The sequence below is a fragment of the Salvelinus alpinus genome, chromosome 7 (genome assembly GCF_045679555.1).
Source record: "Salvelinus alpinus chromosome 7, SLU_Salpinus.1, whole genome shotgun sequence".
NCBI classification, from domain to species: domain Eukaryota; kingdom Metazoa; phylum Chordata; class Actinopteri; order Salmoniformes; family Salmonidae; genus Salvelinus; species Salvelinus alpinus.
The window spans coordinates 16,550,773-16,577,123 of record NC_092092.1 but is presented as its reverse complement, the minus strand read 5'-3'; the positions used below and the strand labels follow the sequence as shown (position 1 = coordinate 16,577,123).

At 48.1% G+C, this 26,351-nt stretch overlaps 1 protein-coding gene across 2 annotated transcripts in view; it reads left to right on the top strand.

The window, feature by feature from the left end:
• The window catches only part of LOC139580516 (AT-rich interactive domain-containing protein 4B-like), a 301,203-nt gene that overhangs the window by 99,079 nt on the left and 175,773 nt on the right, over positions 1-26,351 (top strand). Inside the window, exons 8-14 of one of the 2 annotated variants that reach the window (XM_071409282.1) lie at positions 24-171; positions 9,455-9,534; positions 9,940-10,016; positions 12,828-12,970; positions 14,268-14,340; positions 19,206-19,300; positions 19,462-19,559. In XM_071409282.1, the coding sequence (XP_071265383.1) occupies positions 24-171; positions 9,455-9,534; positions 9,940-10,016; positions 12,828-12,970; positions 14,268-14,340; positions 19,206-19,300; positions 19,462-19,559 (714 nt within the window). Of the gene's footprint in view, positions 1-23; positions 172-463; positions 678-9,454; positions 9,535-9,939; positions 10,017-12,827; positions 12,971-14,267; positions 14,341-19,205; positions 19,301-19,461; positions 19,560-26,351 lie in introns of those variants that run through there. The other variant, XM_071409283.1, reaches the window with a different exon arrangement.

Below are 26,351 nucleotides of genomic sequence, written 5' to 3'. Positions count from 1 at the left end.
AGCTTCTTGATTCCCTTTAACAGTCAGGAGGAGGAGCCATCTTCGTCATCCAGTGAAGAGGATGAGAGTGACGGGAGACAGAATGAAGAGCTGGTGGGATGGTACCCTGAGGGGGGTTCTGCCTCTACTGGAGACCGGAAGAACAAGACCACAGGATGGTATCCTGCCCTGGTGAGTCAGTCTGTCTGTCTCTGTCTGGGAAGGTGGTGTGTGTTGAGGGGGGTTCTGCCTCTACTGGAGACCGGAAGAACAAGACCACAGGATGGTATCCTGCCCTGGTGAGTCAGTCTGTCTGTCTGGGAAGGTGGTATGGTATCCTGCCCTGGTGAGTCAGTCTGTCTCTGTCTGGGAAGGTGGTATGGTACCCTGCCCTGGTGAGTCTGTCTGTCTCTGTCTGGGAAGGTGGTATGGTACCCTGCCCTGGTGAGTCAGTCTGTCTCTGTCTGGGAAGGTGGTATGGTACCATGCCCTGGTGAGTCTGTCTGTCTCTGTCTGGGAAGGTGGTATGGTACCATGCCCTGGTGAGTCTGTCTGTCTCTGTCTGGGAAGGTGGTATGGTACCCTGCCCTGGTGAGTCAGTCTGTCTGTCTCTGTCTGGGAAGGTGGTGTGTGTTGAGGGGGGTTCTGCCTCTACTGGAGACCGGAAGAACAAGACCACAGGATGGTATCCTGCCCTGGTGAGTCAGTCTGTCTGTCTCTGTCTGGGAAGGTGGTATGTGTTGAGGGGGGTTCTGCCTCTGCTGGAGACCGGAAGAACAAGACCACAGCGTGGTACCCTGCCCTGCACTGGTGTGTGTGTGTTTGGAAGTTGATGTGTGTGTTTGGAAGTTGATGTGTGTTTTTGGAAGGTGATGTGTGTTTGAGGTGGTGGTGTGGAGGGGGGCTCTGCATCTACTGGTGACAGGAAGAACACAGCAAGGTAACCTGCCCTGCACTGGTGAGATCATCTTGTCTATCTGTCTGTGTTGCCGTCACTACTAAATTGTTGTCGCCAGTCCCAAAAAATATTTATATACAGTACCAGTCAAAAGTTTGGACACAGCTACTCATTCAGGTGTTTTACATAATTTTTTAGAAAACATCAAAACTATGAAATAACACATATGGAATCATGTAGTAACCAAAAAAGTGCTAAACAAATCAAAATATATTTTATGCTTGAGATTCTTCAAATAGCCACCCTTTGCCTTGATGACAGCTTTGCACACTTGGCATTCTCTCAACCAGCTTCATGAGGTAGTCACCTGGAATGCATTTCAATTAACAGGTGTACCTTCTTAAAAGTTAATTTGTGGAATGTAATTCCTTCTTAATGCGTTTGAGCCAATCAGTTGTGTTGTGACAAGGTAGGGGTAGTATACAGAAGATAGCCCTATTTGGTAAAAGACCAAGTCCATATTATGGCAAGAACAGCTCAAATAAGCAAAGAGAAATGACAGTCCATTACTTGAAGACATGAAGGTCAGTCAATACGGAACATTTCAAGAATTTTTAAGTTTCTTCAAGTGCAGTCGCAAAAACCATCAAGCGCTATGATGATACTGGCTCTCATGAGGACCGCCACAGGAAAGGAAGACCCAGAGTTACATCTGCTGCAGAGGATAAGTTCATTAGAGTTACCAGCCTCAGAAAATGCAGACCAAATAAATGCTTCACAGAGTTCAAGAAACAGACACATCTCAACATGTTTAGAGGAGACTGCGTGAATCAGGCCTTCATGGTCAACTTGCTGCAAAGAAATCACTACTAAAAGGACACCAATAATAAGAAGAGACTTGCTTGGGCCAAGAAACACGAGCAATGGACATCAGACCAGTGGAAGTCTGTCCTTTGGTCTGAGTCCAAATTTGAGATTTTTTGGTTCCAACCGCCATGTATTTGTGAAACGCATCATAGGTGAACGGATGATCTCCGCATGTGTGGTTCCCACCGTGAAGCATGGAGGTGTGATGGTGTGGGGGTGCTTTGCTGGTGACACTGTCAGTGATTTATTTAGAATTCAAGTCACACTTAACCAGCATGGCTACCACAGCATTCTGCAGCGATACGCCATCCCATCTGGTTTGCGCTTAGTGAGACTATAACTTGTTTTTCAACAGGACAATGACCTAACACACCTCCAGGCTGTGTAAGGGCTATTTGACCAAGAGAGAGAGAAATGGAGTGCTGCATCAGATGACCTGGCCTCCACAATCACCTGATCTCAACCCAATTGGTTTGGGATGAGTTGGATCGCAACCAATAAGTGCCCAGCATGTGTGGGAACTCCTTCAAGACTGTTGGAAAAGCATTCCAGTTGAAGCTGGTTGAGAGAATACCAAGAGTGTGCCAAGCTGTCATCAAGGCAAAGGGTGGCTACTTTGAATAATCTCAAATACATTTTGATTTGTTTTGCACTTTTTTGGTTACTACATGATTCCATATGTGTTATTTCATACTTGTCACGCCCTGACCTTAGTATTCTTTGTTTTCTTTATTATTTTGGTTAGGTCAGGGTGTGACGAGGGTGGTATGTGTGTTTTTGTCTTATCTAGGGTTTTTTGTATGTCTAGGTGTGTGTGTGTGTCTAGTCTAGACATATGTAGGTCTATGGTGGCCTAGATTGGTTCCCAATCAGAGGCAGCTGTTTATCGTTGCCTCTGATTGGGGATCCTATTTAGGTTGCCATTTTCCAGTTTGGTTTGTGGGTGATTGTCTATGTGAAGTTGCATGTCTGCACTCGTTATATTTAGCTTCACGGTTATTTTGTTAGTTTGTTTAGTGTTCTTCGTGTTCAGTCTTCTTCTATTAAAAGTATGTATTCACATCACGCTGCGCTTTGGTCTCCTCACTACGATGAACGTGACAATACTTTTGATGTCTTCACTATTATTCTACAATGTAGAAATTAGTACAAGTAAAGAAAAACCCTGGAATGAGTAGGTGTGTCCAAACTTTCGACTGGTACTGTGTGTATATATAAAGTATGTAGAAAACATAATGGAGATAGTTCTGAAATATCCTCGATTTAACAATATCTATCACAAATAAAAAGACGGGACAGTCAGGGAGAATCTAAAATAAAATAAAAATGCATTGCCATTGGTTTTATCACTCGGATAGCAAAATGTATAGAATTGCAGGAACTGTTTTGTCTCTGCCCCATGGCAAGATGTGTTGAATTGCTGGAAATAAGCCTTAAAACAGTAAAAATGTATCTGCAAACTGAGCAGTATTGTGTCTTTACCTTGAAACAAATCAGCCTTATGAAGCCATTATTTTTAGTGGATCAGCAATTTGAACAGCTGAAAATGGCATGATTATAAAAACATCCTCTTGGGAGAAGGGACACTAAGCAGTCAGGTTACATGACAACAGCCAGAGGTAAACACATCCTCTTGGGAGAAGGGACACTAAGCAGTCAGGTTACATGACAACAGCCAGAGGTAAACACATCCTCTTGGGAGAAGGGACACTAAGCAGTCAGGTTACATGGCAACAGTCAGAGGTAAACACATCCTCTTGGGAGAAGGGACACTAAGCAGTCAGGTTACATGGCAACAGTCAGAGGTAAACACATCCTCTTGGGAGAAGGGACACTAAGCAGTCAGGTTACATGGCAACAGCCAGAGGTAAACACATCCTCTTGGGAGAAGGGACACTAAGCAGTCAGGTTACATGGCAACAGTCAGAGGTAAAAACATCCTCTTGGGAGAAGGGACACTAAGCAGTCAGGTTACATGACAACAGTCAGAGGTAAAAACATCCTCTTGGGAGAAGGTACACTAAGCAGTCAGGTAGGGGTTAGGTGGCAGTGGGCACGTGGTAGTTCGCATGGCGAAAGGCACCGTCTCCAACCCAAAATTTGAAAGGCCCTCTGTTTACAGTGTGTGTGTCAATGTTTGAAGTGAGAGTCAGTTATCAGGGTTTTCCAGACTGTTGTTTTGTCACCTTAGTTTTCCACAGGTCACTACACACACACACACACACTGACATGGTGACAGCAGGCGAGCCAACCCAGCAGTGTTTGCTTATGTAAGTGGTTCTTCAAGGCAGGTAGACCCGAGACCCAGAGAGGAGAAGAGGACGCTGTACCATATTGACTCTTGTGAGGTCAGCGGAACTCCGCCTCCCTCCTGGACTAAATGGCTCCCTATTCCCTATATAGTGTACTACTTTAGACCAGAGCCCTATAGAACACTATTCCCTATATAGTGCACTACTTTAGACCAGAACCCTATTCCCTATATAATGCACTACTTTAGACCAGGCAGGGTCAGACATTAAAGGGGAGATTGCAGAATTAGGTTTCTGTTACACATTCTTATTTGTCTCATCCTTCCAACTAAAAGTCCCAATACGACATTTCACTGAACAGTTGGATTTGGGAAGAAATGTATACTTTGTCTGAATTTGACCGAAGTCATGTCGGAAAAGAGGAGAAGTACTGGAGCAGGAGAGAAACCACTGTCCTCATAAGACGGTGTAGACCCACATCATACCTGGTCTGTTCTCATAAGATGCCGAGTCCTGTTGTGTTAGAAAAAATATTTTGACATCCTGAATAAAGCTAAGTAATCATCTGATCCTGTCCTGCGATTTAAAAAGAAACAAACATGAAAAGTAATCACTTATACAGTTTGCCGGCTTTTAGCTGGTGCCTGGTGAGTCAGCCACAGTGTTTGGTGGCGCCCGGTGAGCAGCCACGGTGTTAGGTGGCACCCGGTGAGCAGCCACGGTCTTAGGTGGCGCCCGGTGAGCAGCCACGGTGTTAGGTGGCGCCCGGTGAGCAGCCACGGTGTTAGGTGGCGCCCGGTGAGCAGCCACGGTGTTAGGTGGCGCCCGGTGAGCAGCCACGGTGTTAGGTGGCGCCCGGTGAGCAGCCACGGTGTTAGGTGGCGCCCGGTGAGCAGCCACGGTGTTAGGTGGCGCCCGGTGAGCAGCCACGGTGTTAGGTGGCGCCCGGTGAGCAGCCACGGTGTTAGGTGGCGCCCGGTGAGCAGCCACGGTGTTAGGTGGCGCCCGGTGAGCAGCCACGGTGTTAGGTGGCGCCCGGTGAGCAGCCACGGTGTTAGGTGGCGCCCGGTGAGCAGCCACGGTGTTAGGTGGCGCCCGGTGAGCAGCCACGGTGTTAGGTGGCGCCCGGTGAGCAGCCACGGTGTTAGGTGGCGCCCGGTGAGCAGCCACGGTGTTAGGTGGCGCCCGGTGAGCAGCCACGGTGTTAGGTGGCGCCCGGTGAGCAGCCACGGTGTTAGGTGGCGCCCGGTGAGCAGCCACGGTGTTAGGTGGCGCCCGGTGAGCAGCCACGGTGTTAGGTGGCGCCCGGTGAGCAGCCACGGTGTTAGGTGGCGGCCGGTGAGCAGCCACGGTGTTAGGTGGCGCCCGGTGAGCAGCCACGGTGTTAGGTGGCGGCCGGTGAGCAGCCACGGTGTTAGGTGGCGGCCGGTGAGCAGCCACGGTGTTAGGTGGGGCCGGTGAGCAGCCACGGTGTTAGGTGGCGCCCGGTGAGCAGCCACGGTGTTAGGTGGCGCCCGGTGAGCAGCCACGGTGTTAGGTGGCGCCCGGTGAGCAGCCACGGTGTTAGGTGGCGCCCGGTGAGCAGCCACGGTGTTAGGTGGCGCCCGGTGAGCAGCCACGGTGTTAGGTGGCGCCCGGTGAGCAGCCACGGTGTTAGGTGGCGCCCGGTGAGCAGCCACGGTGTTAGGTGGCGCCCGGTGAGCAGCCACGGTGTTAGGTGGCGCCCGGTGAGCAGCCACGGTGTTAGGTGGCGCCCGGTGAGCAGCCACGGTGTTAGGTGGCGCCCGGTGAGCAGCCACGGTGTTAGGTGGCGCCCGGTGAGCAGCCACGGTGTTAGGTGGCGCCCGGTGAGCAGCCACGGTGTTAGGTGGCGCCCGGTGAGCAGCCACGGTGTTAGGTGGCGCCCGGTGAGCAGCCACGGTGTTAGGTGGCGCCCGGTGAGCAGCCACGGTGTTAGGTGGCGCCCGGTGAGCAGCCACGGTGTTAGGTGGCGCCCGGTGAGCAGCCACGGTGTTAGGTGGCGCCCGGTGAGCAGCCACGGTGTTAGGTGGCGCCCGGTGAGCAGCCACGGTGTTAGGTGGCGCCCGGTGAGCAGCCACGGTGTTAGGTGGCGCCCGGTGAGCAGCCACGGTGTTAGGTGGCGCCCGGTGAGCAGCCACGGTGTTAGGTGGCGCCCGGTGAGCAGCCACGGTGTTAGGTGGCGCCCGGTGAGCAGCCACGGTGTTAGGTGGCGCCCGGTGAGCAGCCACGGTGTTAGGTGGCGCCCGGTGAGCAGCCACGGTGTTAGGTGGCGCCCGGTGAGCAGCCACGGTGTTAGGTGGCGCCCGGTGAGCAGCCACGGTGTTAGGTGGCGCCCGGTGAGCAGCCACGGTGTTAGGTGGCGGCCGGTGAGCAGCCACGGTGTTAGGTGGCGGCCGGTGAGCAGCCACGGTGTTAGGTGGCGGCCGGTGAGCAGCCACGGTGTTAGGTGGCGGCCGGTGAGCAGCCACGGTGTTAGGTGGCGGCCGGTGAGCAGCCACGGTGTTAGGTGGCGGCCGGTGAGCAGCCACGGTGTTAGGTGGCGCCCGGTGAGCAGCCACGGTGTTAGGTGGCGCCCGGTGAGCAGCCACGGTGTTAGGTGGCGCCCGGTGAGCAGCCACGGTGTTAGGTGGCGCCCGGTGAGCAGCCACGGTGTTAGGTGGCGCCCGGTGAGCAGCCACGGTGTTAGGTGGCGCCCGGTGAGCAGCCACGGTGTTAGGTGGCGCCCGGTGAGCAGCCACGGTGTTAGGTGGCGCCCGGTGAGCAGCCACGGTGTTAGGTGGCGCCCGGTGAGCAGCCACGGTGTTAGGTGGCGGCCGGTGAGCAGCCACGGTGTTAGGTGGCGCCCGGTGAGCAGCCACGGTGTTAGGTGGCGCCCGGTGAGCAGCCACGGTGTTAGGTGGCGCCCGGTGAGCAGCCACGGTGTTAGGTGGCGCCCGGTGAGCAGCCACGGTGTTAGGTGGCGCCCGGTGAGCAGCCACGGTGTTAGGTGGCGCCCGGTGAGCAGCCACGGTGTTAGGTGGCGCCCGGTGAGCAGCCACGGTGTTAGGTGGCGCCCGGTGAGCAGCCACGGTGTTAGGTGGCGCCCGGTGAGCAGCCACGGTGTTAGGTGGCGGCCGGTGAGCAGCCACGGTGTTAGGTGGCGCCCGGTGAGCAGCCACGGTGTTAGGTGGCGCCCGGTGAGCAGCCACGGTGTTAGGTGGCGCCCGGTGAGCAGCCACGGTGTTAGGTGGCGCCCGGTGAGCAGCCACGGTGTTAGGTGGCGGCCGGTGAGCAGCCACGGTGTTAGGTGGCGGCCGGTGAGCAGCCACGGTGTTAGGTGGCGGCCGGTGAGCAGCCACGGTGTTAGGTGGCGGCCGGTGAGCAGCCACGGTGTTAGGTGGCGCCCGGTGAGCAGCCACGGTGTTAGGTGGCGCCCGGTGAGCAGCCACGGTGTTAGGTGGCGCCCGGTGAGCAGCCACGGTGTTAGGTGGCGCCCGGTGAGCAGCCACGGTGTTAGGTGGCGCCCGGTGAGCAGCCACGGTGTTAGGTGGCGCCCGGTGAGCAGCCACGGTGTTAGGTGGCGCCCGGTGAGCAGCCACGGTGTTAGGTGGCGCCCGGTGAGCAGCCACGGTGTTAGGTGGCGCCCGGTGAGCAGCCACGGTGTTAGGTGGCGCCCGGTGAGCAGCCACGGTGTTAGGTGGCGCCCGGTGAGCAGCCACGGTGTTAGGTGGCGCCCGGTGAGCAGCCACGGTGTTAGGTGGCGCCCGGTGAGCAGCCACGGTGTTAGTATACTACACCAATATACTACTGAAGACTTCCCCGACTACGAGTCGCATTTCAAACCGAGGCCATGGGACTCTGCGACGAAGACATAGGGTGAGGCGAGCCGGGAATCTATTGCGTTTCAGAAGCCAAGGACTCCGTGCCCCTCTGCCCGGCCTTTACCTCTCCAATGTGCCTTCACTCGCCAACAACCGACGAGCTACAACTTCTGATAAGGACAGAAAAGGATTTCTGCTTCCTGTTTACAGAGAGGTGGTTACATTACTATATTCCCTGTGGATCTAGCCAGCTTCCAGCTCTACCGGGCTGATGGCGTCCCGGCTTCCAGCTCTACCGGGCTGATGGCGTCCCGGCTTCCATCTGTACAGGGCTGATTGCGTCCCGGCTTCCATCTGTACAGGGCTGATTGCGTCCCGGCTTCCATCTGTACAGGGCTGATTGCGTCCCGGCTTCCATCTGTACAGGGCTGATTGCGTCCCGGCTTCCAGCTGTACCGGGCTGATGGCATCCCGGCTTCCAGCTGTACAGGGCTGATTGCATCCCGGTGTCCAACGTCACGACACCGGCTTCCAGCTGTACCGGGCTGATGGCTTCTCGGAGCAGTGCAGTAAATGCCAAGGCAGTGGTGTGTGTACTACGGGTGCAATGATGTCACTATTCTATGTAAATCCTCTTCCAGATCTGGAATCTATTTTCAGCCCTTCGTCATTCTGGCCGGGGTCTACGTTGTGCCGAGTGTCTGTGCGCACAGTGCAACAGTTACTGGCTGATCAGATCAAAGGTGGGAAGGAAATACCTGGATTCTACTTACACCATCATTGGGGATTTGAACCACTCTAGCCTACAACAGGAACTTCCTAGATACAAACACTTGGCGGCATTTTCTGGACCATGTTTACAACACTATTAAAGGGGCATACCACGCTGTCCCCCACACTCCCCGGGGGAACTCAGACCATGTCATGCTACACCTCATTCTCCCCATACAGAAAGAAACTAGCCTGTCAAATATATGGTGCGGAACTGGACTGACGAGGCCATTGGGGAGTCAAAGGACTGCCTAGACACCACGGATTGGAACATATTCAAGGACAACAATGCCAACATGATTACACAGACATACCGGGTTTTTCCTGTGGCATATTGGAGGGGTTTGTCCTATGGCATATTGGAGGGGTTTGTCCTGTGGCATATTGGAGGGGTTTGTCCTGTGGCATATTGGAGTTTTTTTTTCCTGTGGCATATTGGAGGGGATTGTCCTGTGGCATATTGGAGGGGTTTGGCCTGTGGCATATTGGAGGGGGTTTGTCCTGTGGCATATTGGAGGGGTTTGTCCTGTGGCATATTGGAGGGGGTTGTCCTGTGGCATATTGGAGGGGGTTTGTCCTGTGGCATATTGGAGGGGTTTGTCCTGTGGCATATTGGAGGGGTTTGTCCTGTGGCATATTGGAGGGGAGTGTCCTGTGGCATATTGGAGGGGGTTTGTCCTGTGGCATATTGGAGGGGTTTGTCCTGTGGCATATTGGAGGGGTTTGTCCTGTGGCATATTGGAGGGGGTTGTCCTGTGGCATATTGGAGGGGTTTGTCCTGTGGCATATTCTGTCATCCATACCCACTTTGCTCTGTGCCTTGTCTGAGCAGTCATACTCACTCTCCTTTTCTCCCCCCCCACCAGGTCATCACCCCAGACTGCCATGAAGAGGCCACCATAAGGAAAGACAGCATCCTCATCCGCTCCTTCCAGGATGGTAAATTGTGAGTCATCTGAAGTGCTGCATTATAAAACACGTGTTATTTGCATGGTGATGATGTGTGACATGAACCTGTAGAGTTGTTGGAAATAGTGAAGAAAGATGCACGCTTGGTCTCTTCTGCTAGGATTACATTCAGTCATAATGTTAAACATGTATTTTGTTCCCATTATCCTTATTCTCAACCCCCTCTCAACCCCCTCTCAACCCCCCTAACCAACCCCCTCTCCATCACCCCTAACTAACCCCCTCTCAACCCCCCTAACCAACCCCCTCTCAACCCCCCTAACCAACCCCCCTAACCAACCCCCTCTAGCTGTTCAGAGTCTGAGTTCTCTGTGCAAACGGTTACATTTGACACTTTTAGTTTGTGTTGTTGATTTTGACTGAAGTTGTGTCTCTCTTTCAGTAACACTGTGCTGAGGAAGGACGTGAGAGTGATGGACACAGACTCTCCTCCTAAAGCAGACGCAGGACTCAAACCAGGTGAGATATCACTGTCTGTCTGTGTTCACCCCTGAGGAGGGGGTGAGGGAAAGAGCAGGAGGATGAAGAGAGAAGAGGAGGGACGTCTTCCTCTAGCATAGACAGACCGATCACCATGGTCCGTGTGTTCATAATGTGTCTTAGAGTAGGAGTGATTATCTAGGATCAGTGTTTAGGTCCCCTCTGTCAGACCATGTAGTCTTTTTCATTATCTTAACTGACTGTAGATCAGCAGCACTCCTAGCCTGCGATGCTTTGTGATCCCGGCCGGGTCATGATGTCATTTCCTTCCTGAACTGCCATTTTTTTACCCTGCTCCCACCCCAATGGACATGTATCATGTTGAATGGCCACCACTAGTCAGCTAACTGCTTCCCTTTCCAATAATTTGTGAGGGACATATATATTATGGAGGTAATAATCTGTGAGGGACATATGTGTTATGGAGGTAATAATCTGTGAGGGACATATATATTATGGAGGTAATAATCTGTGAGGGACATATGTGTTATGGAGGTAATAATCTGTGAGGGACATATGTTTTATGGAGGTAATAATCTGTGAGGGGCATATGTGTTATGGAGGTAATAATCTGTGAGGGACATATGTTTTATGGAGGTAATAATCTGTGAGGGACATATGTATTATGGAGGTAATAATCTGTGAGGGACATATGTATTATGGAGGTAATAATCTGTGAGGGACATATGTTTTATGGAGGTAATAATCTGTGAGGGGCATATGTGTTATGGAGGTAATAATCTGTGAGGGGCATATGTATTATGGAGGTAATAATCTGTGAGGGGCATATGTATTATGGAGGTAATAATCTGTGAGGGACATATGTATTATGGAGGTAATAATCTGTGAGGGACATATGTATTATGGAGGTAATAATCTGTGAGGGACATATGTATTATGGAGGTAATAATCTGTGAGGGGCATATGTATTATGGAGGTAATAATCTGTGAGGGACGTACGGTGCATTCAGAAAGTATTCAGACCACTCGACTTTTTTCATATTTTGTTACATTACAGCCTTATTCTAAAATGGATTAAATAGTTTTTTTCCCTCATCAATCTACACAAAATACCCCATAATGACATTAAATACCCCATAATGACATCACAATACCCCATAATGACATCACAATACCCCATAATGACATCACAATACCCCATAATGACATCACAATACCCTATAATGACAAAGCAAAAACAGGTTTTTAGATTTTTTTGCAAATGTATAATAACGGACATTTACATAAGTATTTAGACCCTTTACTCAGTACTTTGTTGAAGCACCTTTGGCAGCGATTACAGCCTTGAGTCTTCTTGGGCATGACGCTACAAGCTTGGCACACTTGTATTTGGGGAGTTTCTCCCATTCTTCTCTGCAGATCCTCTCAAGCTCTGTCAGGTTGGATGGGGAGCGTCGCTGCACAGCTATTTTCAGGTCTCTCCAGAGATGTTCGATCAGGTTCAAGTCTGCGCCACTCAAGGACATTCAGAGACTGGTCCCGAAGCCACTCCTGCGTTGTCTTGGCTGTGTGCTTAGGGTCGTTGTCCTGTTGGAAGGTGAACCTTTGCCCCAGTCTGAGGTCCTGAGCGCTCTGGAGCAGGTTTTCATCAAGGATCTCTCTGTACTTTGCTCCGTTTATCTTTCCCTCGATCCTGACTAGTCTCCCAGTCCCTGCCTCTGAAAAACATCCTCACAGCATGATGCTGCTACCACCGTGCTTCATTGTAGAGATGGTGTTGGCCAGGTGATTAGCGGTACCTGGTTTCCTCCAGGCGTGACGCTTGGCATTCAGGCCAAAGAGTTCAATCTTGGTTTCATCAGACCAGAGAATCTTGTTTTTCATGGTCTGACAGTCATTTAGGGGCTTTTTAGCAAACTCCAAGCGGACTGTCATGTGGCTTTTACTGAGAAGTGGCTTCCGTCTGGCCACTCTACCATAAAGTCCTGATTGGTGGAGTGCTGCAGAGATGGTTGTCCTTCTGGAAGGTTCTCCCATCTCCACAGAGGAAGTCTGGAGCTCTGTCTGTCCGAGTCACCATCGGGTTCTTGGTCACCTCCCTGACCAAGGCCCTTCTCCCCTGATTGCTCAGTTTGGCCGGGCGGCCAGCTCTAGGAAGAGTCTTGGTTGTTCCAAACGTCTTCCATTTAAGAATGATGGAGGCCACTGTGTTCTTGGGGACCTTCAATGCCGCAGAAATGTTTTGGTACCCTTCCTTGCTCTGACATGCACTGTCAACTGTAGGACCTTATATAGATAGACAGGTGTGAGCCTTTCCAAATCATGTCCAATCAATTGAATTTACCACAGGTGGACTCCAATCAAGTTGTAGAAACATCTCAAGGATGATCAATGGAAACAGGATGCACCTGAGCTCAGTTTCAAGTCTCATAGCAAAGGGTCTGAATACTTATGTAAATAAGGTATTGAATCCATTTTAGAATAGGGCTGTACCGTAACAAAATGTGGAAAAAGGAAAGGGGTCTGAATACACCGTATGTATTATGGCCCTCAATGTGATGTGTGTGTCCGGTGTGTGTGTGTGTGTTTCCGTGTGTGTGTGTGTGTTTCCGTGTGTGTGTGTGTGTGTCCCCGGTGTGTGTGTGTGTCCCCGGTGTGTGTGTGTGTCCCCGGTGTGTGTGTGTGTCCTGTGTGTGTGTCCGGTGTGTGTCCGGTGTGTGTGTGTGTCCCCGGTGTGTGTGGGTGTCCGGTGTGTGTGTGTTTCCGTGTGTGTCTGGGGTGTGTGTGTGTGTCCGGTGTGTTTGTGTCCGGGGTGTGTGTGTGTGTCAGCGCTGGATGAGGCTCTGGAGTTTGTGCATCAGGCAGCAGTGCCCAGCTCCTGGAGGACAGAGGTGAAGGACGAGAGTTCCAGCAGTGAGGAAGATGATGATGATGAGGAAGAACAGGAGGAAGACACCAGCGCAGAAGAGGAGGTATTAATGGTCATATTATTCAGTCTTTATCCTGCTGGCTAATAATTCACGCTGACGAAGGTTGTCGCTGAAACGCGTCAGTTTGTATTGACCTCCTTAACGACGTGGACATTTAACGACGTGGACATTTAACGACGTGGACATTTAACGACGTGGACATTTAACGACGTGGACATTTAACGACGTGGACCTTTAACGACGTGGACATTTAACGACGTGGACATTTAACGACATGGACATCAAAAGACATGTAAATCGTTTTTTATATTTTTTGAAGCTGCTGAGTAAGCCACAGGAGGGCATGAAATCTGATTCTAGGACCCTTTCTTTTCACACAGTATATACATGATATTGGAAGGAATTTTAATTGTCCAGGGCATGAATGTGACACACCCATTTCACGGCGGCAGGTAACCTCGAGGTTAGAGATTGTGTTACGTACGGTCGCTGGTTCGAATACCGGAGCCGACAAGGTGAAAAATCCATCGCTGTGCCCTTGAGCAAGGCACTTAACCTTAATTGCTCCAGGGGCGCTCTACAACCGTGACCCTGGCCGTGACCCCACACCCTGCTGGTTTCTCAAGGGGAGCTGGGATATGGTGACTCTGGCCGTGACCCCACTCCCTGTGGATGTCTCAAGGGGAGCTGGGATATGGTGACTCTGGCCGTGACCCCACTCCCTGTGGATGTCTCAAGGGGAGCTGGGATATGGTGACTCTGGTTGTGACCCTGGCCGTGACCCCACTCCCTGTGGATGTCTCAAGGGGAGCTGGGATATGGTGACCCTGGCCGTGACCCCACTCCCTGCTGGTTTCTCAGGGGGAGCTGGGATATGGTGACCCTGGCCGTGACCCCACTCCCTGTGGATGTCTCAAGGGGAGCTGGGATATGGTGACCCTGGTCGTGACCCCACTGCCTGCTGGTTTCTCAGGGGGAGCTGGGATATGGTGACCCTGGTCGTGACCCCACTCCCTGTGGATGTCTCAAGGGGAGTTGGGATATGGTGACCCTGGCCGTGACCCCACACCCTGTGGATGTCTCAAGGGGAGCTGGGATATGGTGACCCTGGTCGTGACCCCACTCCCTGTGGATGTCTCAAGGGGAGTTGGGATATGGTGACCCGGGCCGTGACCCCACTCCCTGCTGGTTTCTCAGGGGGAGCTGGGATATGCAGGAAACACATTTCCATTTCACACTCTGTGTAACAGGACAATATAAGCACCCCACCCAAAGTATTAATATTATTATTATAGGAGTCAAGGTCATCTGTGATGTAATTTCTTGTTCCTGTGTTCAGGAGGAAGTGGAGCCCTTCCCCGAGGAGAGAGAGAACTTCTTGCAGCAGCTGTACAAGTTCATGGAGGACAGAGGTGAGACACACTCCTTCAGATCAATCCGCCCATCTAGACTGTTAGAGAACTGCCTCCCACATAGTTGAATTCTCCCTCAGGTTATTGTAGTGTTGGTATGTAGTAGCCTACAGTAGTAGGTTATTGTAGTGTTGGTATGTAGTAGCCTACAGTAGTAGGTTATTGTAGTGTTGGTATGTAGTAGCCTACAGTAGTAGGTTATTGTAGTGTTGGTATGTAGTAGCCTACAGTAGTAGGTTATTGTAGTGTTGGTATGTAGTAGACTACAGTAGTAGGTTAGTGTAGTGTTGGTATGTAGTAGCCTACAGTAGTAGGTTAGTGTAGTGTTGGTATGTAGTAGCCTACAGTAGTAGGTTAGTGTAGTGTTGGTATGTAGTAGCCTACAGTAGTAGGTTATTGTAGTGTTGGTATGTAGTAGCCTACAGTAGTAGGTTAGTGTAGTGTTGGTATGTAGTAGCCTACAGTAGTAGGTTATTGTAGTGTTGGTATGTAGTAGCCTACAGTAGTAGGTTAGTGTAGTGTTGGTATGTAGTAGCCTACAGTAGTAGGTTATTGTAGTGTTGGTATGTAGTAGCCTACAGTAGTAGGTTAGTGTAGTGTTGGTATGTAGTAGTCTACAGTAGTAGGTTATTGTAGTGTTGGTATGTAGTAGCCTACAGTAGTAGGTTATTGTAGTGTTGGTATGTAGTAGCCTACAGTAGTAGGTTCGTGTAGTGTTGGTATGTAGTAGCCTACAGTAGTAGGTTAGTGTAGTGTTGGTATGTAGTAGCCTACAGTAGTAGGTTCGTGTAGTGTTGGTATGTAGTAGCCTACAGTAGTAGGTTAGTGTAGTGTTGGTATGTAGTAGCCTACAGTAGTAGGTTAGTGTAGTGTTGGTATGTAGTAGGCTACAGTAGTAGGTTATTGTAGTGTTGGTATGTAGTAGCCTACAGTAGTAGGTTATTGTAGTGTTGGTATGTAGTATCAAATCAAATCAAATCAAATTTATTAGTCACATACACATGGTTAGCAGATGTTAATGCGAGTGTAGCGAAATGCTTGTGCTTCTAGTTCCGACAATGCAGTAATAACAACAAGTAATCTAACCTAACAATTCCGCAACTACTACCTTATACACGCAAGTGTAAAGGGATAAAGAATATGTACATAAAGATATATGAATGAGTGATGGTACAGACGGCATAGGCAAGGTGCAGTAGATGGTATAGAGTACGGTATATACCTATGAGATGAGTACTGTAGGGTATGTAAACATAAAGTGGCATAGTTTAAAGTGGCTAGTGGTCCATGTATTACATAAGATGGCAAGATGCAGTAGATGATATAGAGTACAGTATATACATATACATAAGAGATGTGTAATGTAGGGTATGTAAACATTATATTAGGTGGCATTGTTTAAAGTGGCTGGTGGTACATTTTTACATAATTTCCATCAATTCCCATTTTTAAGGTGGCTGGAGCTGAGTCAGTTTGTTGGCAGCGGCCGCTAAATGTTAGTGGTGGCTGTTTAACAGTCTGATGGCCTTGAGATAGAAGCTGTTTTTCAGTCTCTCGGTCCCTGCTTGGATGCACCTGTACTGACCTCGCCTTCTGGATGATAGCGGGGTGAACAGGTAGTGGCTTGGGTGGTTGTTGTCCTTGATGATCTTTATGGCCTTCCTGTGACATCGGGTGGTGTAGGTGTCCTGGAGGGCAGGTAGTTTGCCCCGGGTGATGCGTTCTGCCGACCTCACTACCCTCTGGAGAGCCTTACGGTTGTGTGCGGAGCAGTTGCCGTACCAGGCGGTGATACAGCCCGACAGGATGCTCTCGATTGTGCATCTGTAGAAGTTTGTGAGTGCTTTTGGTGACAAGCCGAATTTCTTCAGCCTCCTGAGGTTGAAGAGGCGCTGCTGCGCCTTCTTCACAACGCTGTCTGTGTGGGTGGACCAATTCAGTTTGTCCGTGATGTGTACACCGAGGAACTTAAAACTTTCCACCTTCTCCACTACTGACCCGTCGATGTGGATAGGGGGGAGCTCCCTCTGCTGTTTCCTGAAGTCCACAATCATCTCCTTTGTTTTGTTGACGTTGAGTGTGAGGTTATTTTCCTGACACCACACTCCGAGGGCCCTCACCTCCTCCCTGTAGGCCGTCTCGTCGTTGTTGGTAATCAAGCCTACCACTGTAGTGTCGTCCGCAAACTTGATGATTGAGTTGGAGGCGTGCATGGCCACGTAGTCGTGGGTGAACAGGGAGTACAGGAGAGGGCTCAGAACGCACCCTTGTGGGGCCCCAGTGTTGAGGATCAGCGGGGTGGAGATGTTGTTACCTACCCTCACCACCTGGGGGCGGCCCGTCAGGAAGTCCAGGACCCAGTTGCACAGGGCGGGGTCGAGGCCCAGGGTCTCGAGCTTGATGACGAGTTTGGAGGGTACTATGGTGTTAAATGCTGAGCTGTAGTCGATGAACAGCATTCTCACATAGGTATTCCTCTTGTCCAGATGGGTTAGGGCAGTGTGCAGTGTGGTTGCGATTGCGTCGTCTGTGGACCTATTGGGTCGGTAAGCAAATTGGAGTGGGTCTAGGGTGTCCGGTAGGGTGGAGGTGATATGGTCCTTGACTAGTCTCTCAAAGCACTTCATGATGACGGAAGTGAGTGCTACGGGGCGGTAGTCGTTTAGCTCAGTTACCTTAGCTTTCTTGGGAACAGGAACAATGGTGGCCCTCTTGAAGCATGTGGGAACAGCAGACTGGGCTAATAGCCTACAGTAGTAGGTTATTGTAGTGTCGGTATGTAGTAGCCTACAGTAGTAGGTGTAGGTATACTGCAACTTCACTACCTTTTTGATACTAGAACATTAAAACGGTTAGCTATTAGAATTTGTTACTTTCAGTACTTCTGTCAAATGTGTCTCACGTCATATACGGATTGAGAGGATCGAATCAGTCTAGTAATTTGTCTGAATCTTCTCTGGGGGGCAGTAGTAAGCTGCTAGCCAGGCTATTTGTCTTCTCTAGGGGACAGTAGTAAGGTAGCCAGGCTACTTTTCTTCTCTAGGGGGCAGTAGTAAGCTAGCCAGGCTACTTGTCTTCTCTAGGGGGCAGTAGTAAGCTGCTAGCCAGGCTATTTGTCTTCTCTAGGGGGCAGTAGTAAGCTAGCCAGGCTACTTGTCTTCTCTAGGGGGCAGTAGTAAGCTAGCCAGGCTACTTGTCTTCTCTAGAGGGCATTAGTAAGCTAGCCAGGCTACTTGTCTTCTCTAGAGGGCAGTAGTAAGCTAGCAAGGCTACTTGTCTTCTCTAGAGGGCAGTAGTAAGCTAGCAAGGCTACTTGTCTTCTCTAGAGGGCAGTAGTAAGCTAGCCAGGCTACTTGTCTTCTCTAGGGGACAGTAGTAAGCTAGCCAGGCTACTTGTCTTCTCTAGAGGGCAGTAGTAAGCTAGCAAGGCTACTTGTCTTCTCTAGAGGGCAGTAGTAAGCTAGCCAGGCTACTTGTCTTCTCTAGGGGGCAGTAGTAAGCTAGCCAGGCTACTTGTCTTCTCTAGGGGGCAGTAGTAAGCTAGCCAGGCTACTTGTCTTCTCTAGGGGACAGTAGTAAGCTAGCCAGGCTACTTGTCTTCTCTAGGGGGCAGTAGTAAGCTAGCCAGGCTACTTGTCTTCTCTAGGGGACAGTAGTAAGCTAGCCAGGCTATTTGCTCATGCAGCTGGCACAGCATAAGCCACTTTTGAGAAACAAGCGAGAGAGAAAATGCCGTCAGCATGGCTTCTTCTAAGGAAAACATCATACCTCCACTCGCAGCTTGTTGACAGAACTGGCTGCAGAAGTGAACTATGGGAATACTGTGATTACAGAGCAGTCGAGGGATAGCCCACCAAAACAACTAAGCAAAATGTGTTATAAAGCAGAGGAAGAGAGGTTTAGTTCCAAAATGACATAAATAACTATTTTACCCATGACATTTGCATTTAACGTTATTCTACTAGCAATTAAATGTGAATATTTTTTTTGTGACAATGACATGAACATATATTCAGCATACCATCCATAAGATCATTATAGTATGTCAGAACTAACAGCAATATATTTACACAACTTCACGTTTGTCTGGGCTTGTTAACGCCAGCCAGAAGCCCTGGGTGGAGCATTGCACCCTGGGAGTTGAAATGCACACTGGGAATCGCAGTATGCAGTATGTTGTATTTCTATGGTGTGTAGACTATTGCAATGTAGAAGCTTCAGAAATGAGCTTCGGTGTTTTTCTGTCGTTTGGAACGAAGCTATTCATTTATTACATTCAATTATTTAGCTGGAATGAGTAATGAATCATACCTCTCATGAATGTCACTTGACCCAATATTAAGGCCATAGATGAGCAAATGAACTCTGTGTATCAAATTGAATTTTAAAACAAGTGTAATTGTAAAATGATGTTGTCTGATCTGAGTCTCAGATATGGTTTTTCATAGGGGATATTGAAGATATTCTTCTGTTATTCAACATGGTTTTTATTTATTTTAAGACATTGAATAAAGAATAGAAGATTTTCTATCGTATTGAGTATCGTTTTAGTATTGAGTACCATTTTAGTATTGAGCATCGTTTTAGTATTGAGTATCGTTTTTGTATTGAGTATCGTTTTAGTATTGAGTATCGGTTTAGTATTGGGTATCGGTTTAGTATTGAGTATCGTTTCGGTATCTAGTTTCGTGATACCTAACCTGGTATTGGTATCGAAGTCAACATTCTGGTATTGCGACAAAGCTAGTTTGAGTTGAACGTTTTGAACACACGTTATGTACCTTGCCCCTGAAAGTAGCTTGACGTGTGTGTGCTACTTCTGAACCTGTTTTCATCAGACCATCGTGTTGTTGATCCTCCTGTAGGAACCCCCATCAACAAGAAGCCCGTGCTGGGCTACAGGAACCTGGACCTCTTCAAGCTCTATAGACTGGTGCAGAAACTGGGAGGCTTCCACGATGTGTGTACCCAGCTCCACTGATCATAATACAGCTCTATAACCATATTGTAGATTTCACCAGCCTTTGTCCTTAGTGAATGTTCTCATGTGACTGGCTACCAGTCTGACAGAAATGTTGAATCTGTATTTCTCTCTGTCCTGTTCTCTCGTGTCCTGAGCAGATTGACAGTGGGTCCGTATGGAAGACTGTCTACCAGGCTCTGGGAATCCCTGTGCTTAACTCTGCCGCCGGCTACAACGTCAAATGTGCTTACCGCAAGTACGTATTGCCACTCCAGCCCTGTGCTCTTCATATTACAGCTGCGTATTTTAGGACATATACATTGGGGTCCGAGATTATTGACACCCTTGATAAAGATTGTATAAAAAAAGACTATAAATTTACTAATACCAAATACTAAGCTATATTGTATGCTCAAAAAATATGTATATATTTTTATCATAATCCAATGACTAAGAGATTTTAACAAGTAATAAAAACAATTCTCCAAAAGATAGGTGTCAAAATGATTGGCCCTGTTTTCAATACTTCACCTTATGAGGATAATGGCACTGAGCCTTTGGCGACAGTTATTGACTATAATAAATGCAGCTGCCACTATTGGAACCATTGGGACACAAAATGGCGCATAACACTTTATTATGGATGGTTCAGTACACAACAGGCATTGTTGTTGATTGTTGTGGTGTTCGTTGATGTTTGACAGGTGGTCTTTGTAAATACTTTATTGACTTAAGTGTATAAATAAAGTAAACAATATATACATACGGTACAAGTGAAATGTTTGGATACACCTACTCATTCCAGGGTTTTTCTTTATTTTTATTATTTTCTACATTGTGGAATAATTAAATAACCCATATGGAATCATGTAGTAACCAAAAAAGAGTCAAACAAATCAAAATATATTTTATATTTGAGATTCTTCACAGTAGCCACCCTTTGCCTTGATGACAGCTTGGCACACAGAATTGGATTGGGAGCTCTGTCAGAGTGACCATCGAGTTCATGGTCACCTCCCTGACCAAGGACCTTCTCCCTCGATTGCTCAGTTTGGCCGGGCGGCCAGCTCTAGGAAGAGTCTTGATTGTTCCAAACTTCTTCCATTTAAAAATGATGGAGGCCACTGTGTTCTTGGGGACCTTCAATGCAGATTTGTTTTTGTACACTTCCCCAGATCTGTGCCTCGACACAATCCTGTCTCGGACCTCTACGGACAATTCCTTCAACCTCATGGCTTGGTTTTTGCTCTGACATGCACTGTCAGCTGTGGGACCTTCTATAGACAGAATCAACTGGCTCTGATTGTGGAGTGACGTCATCGGAGTTGCCAGCTGAACACTGTATGCTGGAAACACTTGGTTTGTTATTTTTGTATAAAACATAATCAATATTCACAAATATAAATACTGAACTTGTTTTTACGTGGATTCATTAGCTTTTAACAGCTAAGACCGCTATTTATTGTACCGGAATACCGCTTAACAGACAGGTTGAAGCCTGCTTGACGAGACGTTAAGCTGCTAGCCATCAAGCTAACAAAGTTAGTCCCAGATGAGTTTTGTAATGGAGCCCTCTTTGTCTGGAGAAATACATTAACGGTTCCAGCGCTGTAGGATCTGTATCTACTACGCTTTGTTTCAGGACAAACTGATCAGTCAGAGTTCCAATGTGGCAGGACCTGTATCTACTACGCTTTGTTTCAGGACAAACTGATCACTCAGAGTTCCAATGTGGCAGGACCTGTATCTACTACGCTTTGTTTCAGGACAAACTGATCACTCAGAGTTCCAATGTGGCAGGACCTGTATCTACTACGCTTTGTTTCAGGACAAACTGGATCACTCAGAGTTCCAATGTGGCAGGACCTGTATCTACTACACTTTGTTTCAGGACAAACTGATCAGTCAGAGTTCCAATGTGGCAGGACCTGTATCTACTACGCTTTGTTTCAGGACAAACTGGATCACTCAGAGTTCCAATGTGGCAGGACCTGTATCTACTACGCTTTGTTTCAGGACAAACTGATCAGTCAGAGTTCCAATGTGGCAGGACCTGTATCTACTACGCTTTGTTTCAGGACAAACTGATCACTCAGAGTTCCAATGTGGCAGGACCTGTATCTACTACACTTTGTTTCAGGACAAACTGATCACTCAGAGTTCCAATGTGGCAGGACCTGTATCTACTACGCTTTGTTTCAGGACAAACTGGATCACTCAGAGTTCCAATGTGGCAGGACCTGTATCTACTACACTTTGTTTCAGGACAAACTGATCAGTCAGAGTTCCAATGTGGCAGGACCTGTATCTACTACACTTTGTTTCAGGACAAACTGATCACTCAGAGTTCCAATGTGGCAGGACCTGTATCTACTACGCTTTGTTTCAGGACAAACTGGATCACTCAGAGTTCCAATGTGGCAGGACCTGTATCTACTACGCTTTGTTTCAGGACAAACTGATCAGTCAGAGTTCCAATGTGGCAGGACCTGTATCTACTACGCTTTGTTTCAGGACAAACTGATCAGTCAGAGTTCCAATGTGGCAGGACCTGTATCTACTACGCTTTGATTTAGGACAAACTGATCACTCAGAGTTCCAATGTGGCAGGACCTGTATCTACTACGCTTTGTTTCAGGACAAACTGATCAGTCAGAGTTCCAATGTGGCAGGACCTGTATCTACTACGCTTTGTTTCAGGACAAACTGATCAGTCAGAGTTCCAATGTGGCAGGACCTGTATCTACTACGCTTTGTTTCAGGACAAACTGATCACTCAGAGTTCCAATGTGGCAGGACCTGTATCTACTACGCTTTGTTTCAGGACAAACTGATCAGTCAGAGTTCCAATGTGGCAGGACCTGTATCTACTACACTTTGTTTCAGGACAAACTGATCAGTCAGAGTTCCAATGTGGCAGGACCTGTATCTACTACACTTTGTTTCAGGACAAACTGATCACTCAGAGTTCCAATGTGGCAGGACCTGTATCTACTACACTTTGTTTCAGGACAAACTGATCACTCAGAGTTCCAATGTGGCAGGACCTGTATGTATCTACTACGCTTTGTTTCAGGACAAACTGATCACTCAGAGTTCCAATGTGGCAGGACCTGTATCTACTACACTTTGTTTCAGGACAAACTGATCAGTCAGAGTTCCAATGTGGCAGGACCTGTATCTACTACACTTTGTTTCAGGACAAACTGATCAGTCAGAGTTCCAATGTGGCAGGACCTGTATCTACTACGCTTTGTTTCAGGACAAACTGATCAGTCAGAGTTCCAATGTGGCAGGACCTGTATCTACTACACTTTGTTTCAGGACAAACTGATCAGTCAGAGTTCCAATGTGGCAGGACCTGTATCTACTACACTTTGTTTCAGGACAAACTGATCACTCAGAGTTCCAATGTGGCAGGACCTGTATCTACTACACTTTGTTTCAGGACAAACTGATCACTCAGAGTTCCAATGTGGCAGGACCTGTATGTATCTACTACGCTTTGTTTCAGGACAAACTGATCAGTCAGAGTTCCAATGTGGCAGGACCTGTATCTACTACACTTTGTTTCAGGACAAACTGATCAGTCAGAGTTCCAATGTGGCAGGACCTGTATCTACTACACTTTGTTTCAGGACAAACTGATCAGTCAGAGTTCCAATGTGGCAGGACCTGTATCTACTACGCTTTGTTTCAGGACAAACTGATCACTCAGAGTTCCAATGTGGCAGGACCTGTATCTACTACACTTTGTTTCAGGACAAACTGATCACTCAGAGTTCCAATGTGACAATAGTTTGCTTGTCGAGGATTATAGTATTGAGGTGGCTTCCTTAATCACGCAGGTCGCCAGCCTACGTAAAAAACTGGGGAAAATGCAGAGTGGAATGTTTTACCTTTTCTACTGCGTTCAGGCAGAGATGTTGGATGCAGCTCTGCCTTGTCGTTTGTCATTATCCGACTGGCCGGTGTTGCCCGGAGCTCCCCCATCTGATAGCGGAGTCGAAGGAGCACAGCAAGAGGAGCATTTCAATCAAAGATGGTCACGAGCCGTGGAAGCCGAAGACATCACTGCTCTAGAGGAGATCTGCATGGAGGAATGGGCCAAAATACCAGCAACAGTGTGTGAAAACCTTGTGAAGACTTACAGAAAATGTTTGACCTCTGTCATTGCCAACAAAGGGTATATATCAAAGTATTTAGATAAACTTTTGTTATTGACCAAATACTTATTTTCCACCATAATTTGCAAATAAATTAATTAAAAATCCTACAATGTGATTTTCTGGATTTTTTTTCTCATTTTGTCTGTCATAGTTGAAGTGTACCTATGATGAAAATTACAGGCCTCTCATCTTTTTAAGTGGGAGAACTTGCACAATTGGTGGCTGACTAAATACTTTTTTGCCCCACTGTATACAGGTAAGATTGCCCACTGCACTGAGGCTAGGAAACACTGTCACCACCGATAAATCTACGATATTGGAGAATTTCAATAAGCATTTTTCTACGGCTGGCCATGCTTTTCACCTGGCTACCCCTAACTTGGCCTACAGCTCTGCACCCCCTGCAGCAACTTGCCCAAGCCCCCCCCTCGCTTCTCCACCCAAATTCAGACAGCTGATGTTCTGAAAGAGCTGCAAAATCTGGACCCCTACGAATCAGCCGGGCTAGACAATCTGGACCCTCTCTTTCTAACATTATCAGCCGAAATTGTTGCAACCCCTATTACTAGCCTGTTCAACCTCTTTCGTATCATCTGTGATCCCCGAAGATTGGAAAGCTGACGCTGTCATCCCCCTCTTCAATGGGGAGACACTCTAGACCCAAACTGTTACAGACCTATATCCATCCTGGCCTTCCTTTCTAAAATCTTCGAAAGCTAAGTTAACAAATAGATCACCGACCATTTCGAATCCCACCGTACCTTCTCCACTATGCAATCTGGTTTCCAAGCTGGTCATGGGTGCACCTCAGCCAAGCCCAAGGTCCTAAACGATATCATAACCGTGATCGATAAAAGACAGTACTGTGCTGCCGTCTTCATCGACCTGGCCAAGGCTTTCGACTCTGTCAATCACTGAATTCTTATCGGCAGATTCAACAGCCTTGGTTTCTCAAATGACTGCCTCGCCTGGTTCACCAACTACTTCTCAGATAGAGTTCAGTGTGTCAAATCGGAGGGCCTGTTGTCCGGACCTCTGGCAGTCTCTATGGGGGTGCCACAGAGTTCAATTCTCGGGCCCACTCTTTTCTCTGTGTCGATCAATGATGTTGCTCTTGCTGCTGGTGATTCTCTGATCCACCTCTACGCAGACGACACCATTCTGTATACATCTGGCCCTTCTTTGGACACTGTATTAACTAACCTCCAAACAAGCTTCAATGCAATACAACACTCCTTCCGTGGCCTCCAACTGCTCTTAAATGATAGTAAAACTAAATGCATGCTCTTCAACCGATCGCTGCCCGCACCTGCCCGCCTGCCTGACTAGCATCACTACTCTGGACGGTTCTGACTTAGAATATGTGGACAACTATAACCTAGGTGTCTGGTTAGACTGTAAACTCTCCTTCCAGACTCACATTAAGCATCTCCAATCCAAAATGAAATCTAGAATCGGCTTCCTATTTCGCAACAAAGCCTCTTTCCTTCATGCTGCCAAACATACCCTCGTAGAACTGGCTATCCTATCGATCCTTGGCGATGTCATTTACAAAATAGCCTCCAACACTCTACTCAGCAAATTGGATGTAGTCTATCACAGTGCCATCCGTTTTGTCACCAATACCGCATATACTACCTACCACTGCGACCTGCATGTTGGCTGGCCCTCGCTACATATTCGTCGCCAAACCCACTGGCTCCAGGTCATCTATAAGTATTTGCTAGGTAAAGCCACACCTTATCTCAGTTCACTGGTCACCATAGCAACACCCACCCATAGCACGCGCTCCAGCAGGTATATTTCACTGGTCATCCCCAAAGCCAACACTTACTTTGGCCGCCTTTCCTTCCAGTTCTCTGCTGCCAATGACTGGAAAGAATTGCAAAAATCACTGAAGCTGGAGTCTTATATCTCTCTCCAACTTTAAGCATCAGAGCAGCTTACCGATCACTGCACCTGTACACAGACAATCTGTAAATAGCCCACCCATCTACCTCATCCCCATATTGTTATTTATCTTCTTTCTCTTTTGCACCCCAGTACCTCTACTTGCACATCATCATCTGCACATCTATCACTCCAGTGTTAATGCTATATTGTAATTATTTCGCCTCTTTGGCCTATTTATTGCCTTACCTCCCTACTCTTCTACATTTGCACACACTGTATATAGATTTTTCTACTGTATTATTGACTGTATGTTTGGTTTATTCCATGTGTAACTCTGTGTTGTTGTTTTTGTCGCACTGCTTCGCTTTATCTTGGCCACGTCGCAGTTGTAAATGAGAACTTGTTCCCAACTGGCCTACCTGGTTAAATAAAGGTGAAATAAATGAATAAATATTGCGTTGAATACAGACCTTACGAGCCCCTTACCAACAAGTTTTAAGAAAATACCTTTAAAAAAAGTAAGAAATAAAAGTATTATATAAAATATTATTTTCATCTGAGCCATTTTCTTTGCTAGTTATAGCCTAATGTTAAATAGTTTACATTGAATCTGGTTGGTTGGTGCAGGGTATGAACGTCATGAGTTGGGATTATCGTTAATTGTTTATCTAGCTAGCTAGCTACATGTCTTTACAAGTAACCATTTCGATAGAATGTTCATGATGTCACTGCAACACAACAGCTGTTGATAGACGCAGCAAAGTCTGAACTGTCAACTGTGGGACCTTGTATAGACAGGTGTGTGCCCTCCCAAATCATGTCCAATCAATTTCATTTACCACAGGTGTTGTAGAAACATCTCAAGGATGATCAATGGAAACAAGATGCACCTGAGCTCAGTTTCGAGTCTCATATCAAAGGGTCTGAATACTTATGTACATTTGAAGTCGGAAGTTTACATACACCTTAGCCAAATATATTTAAAC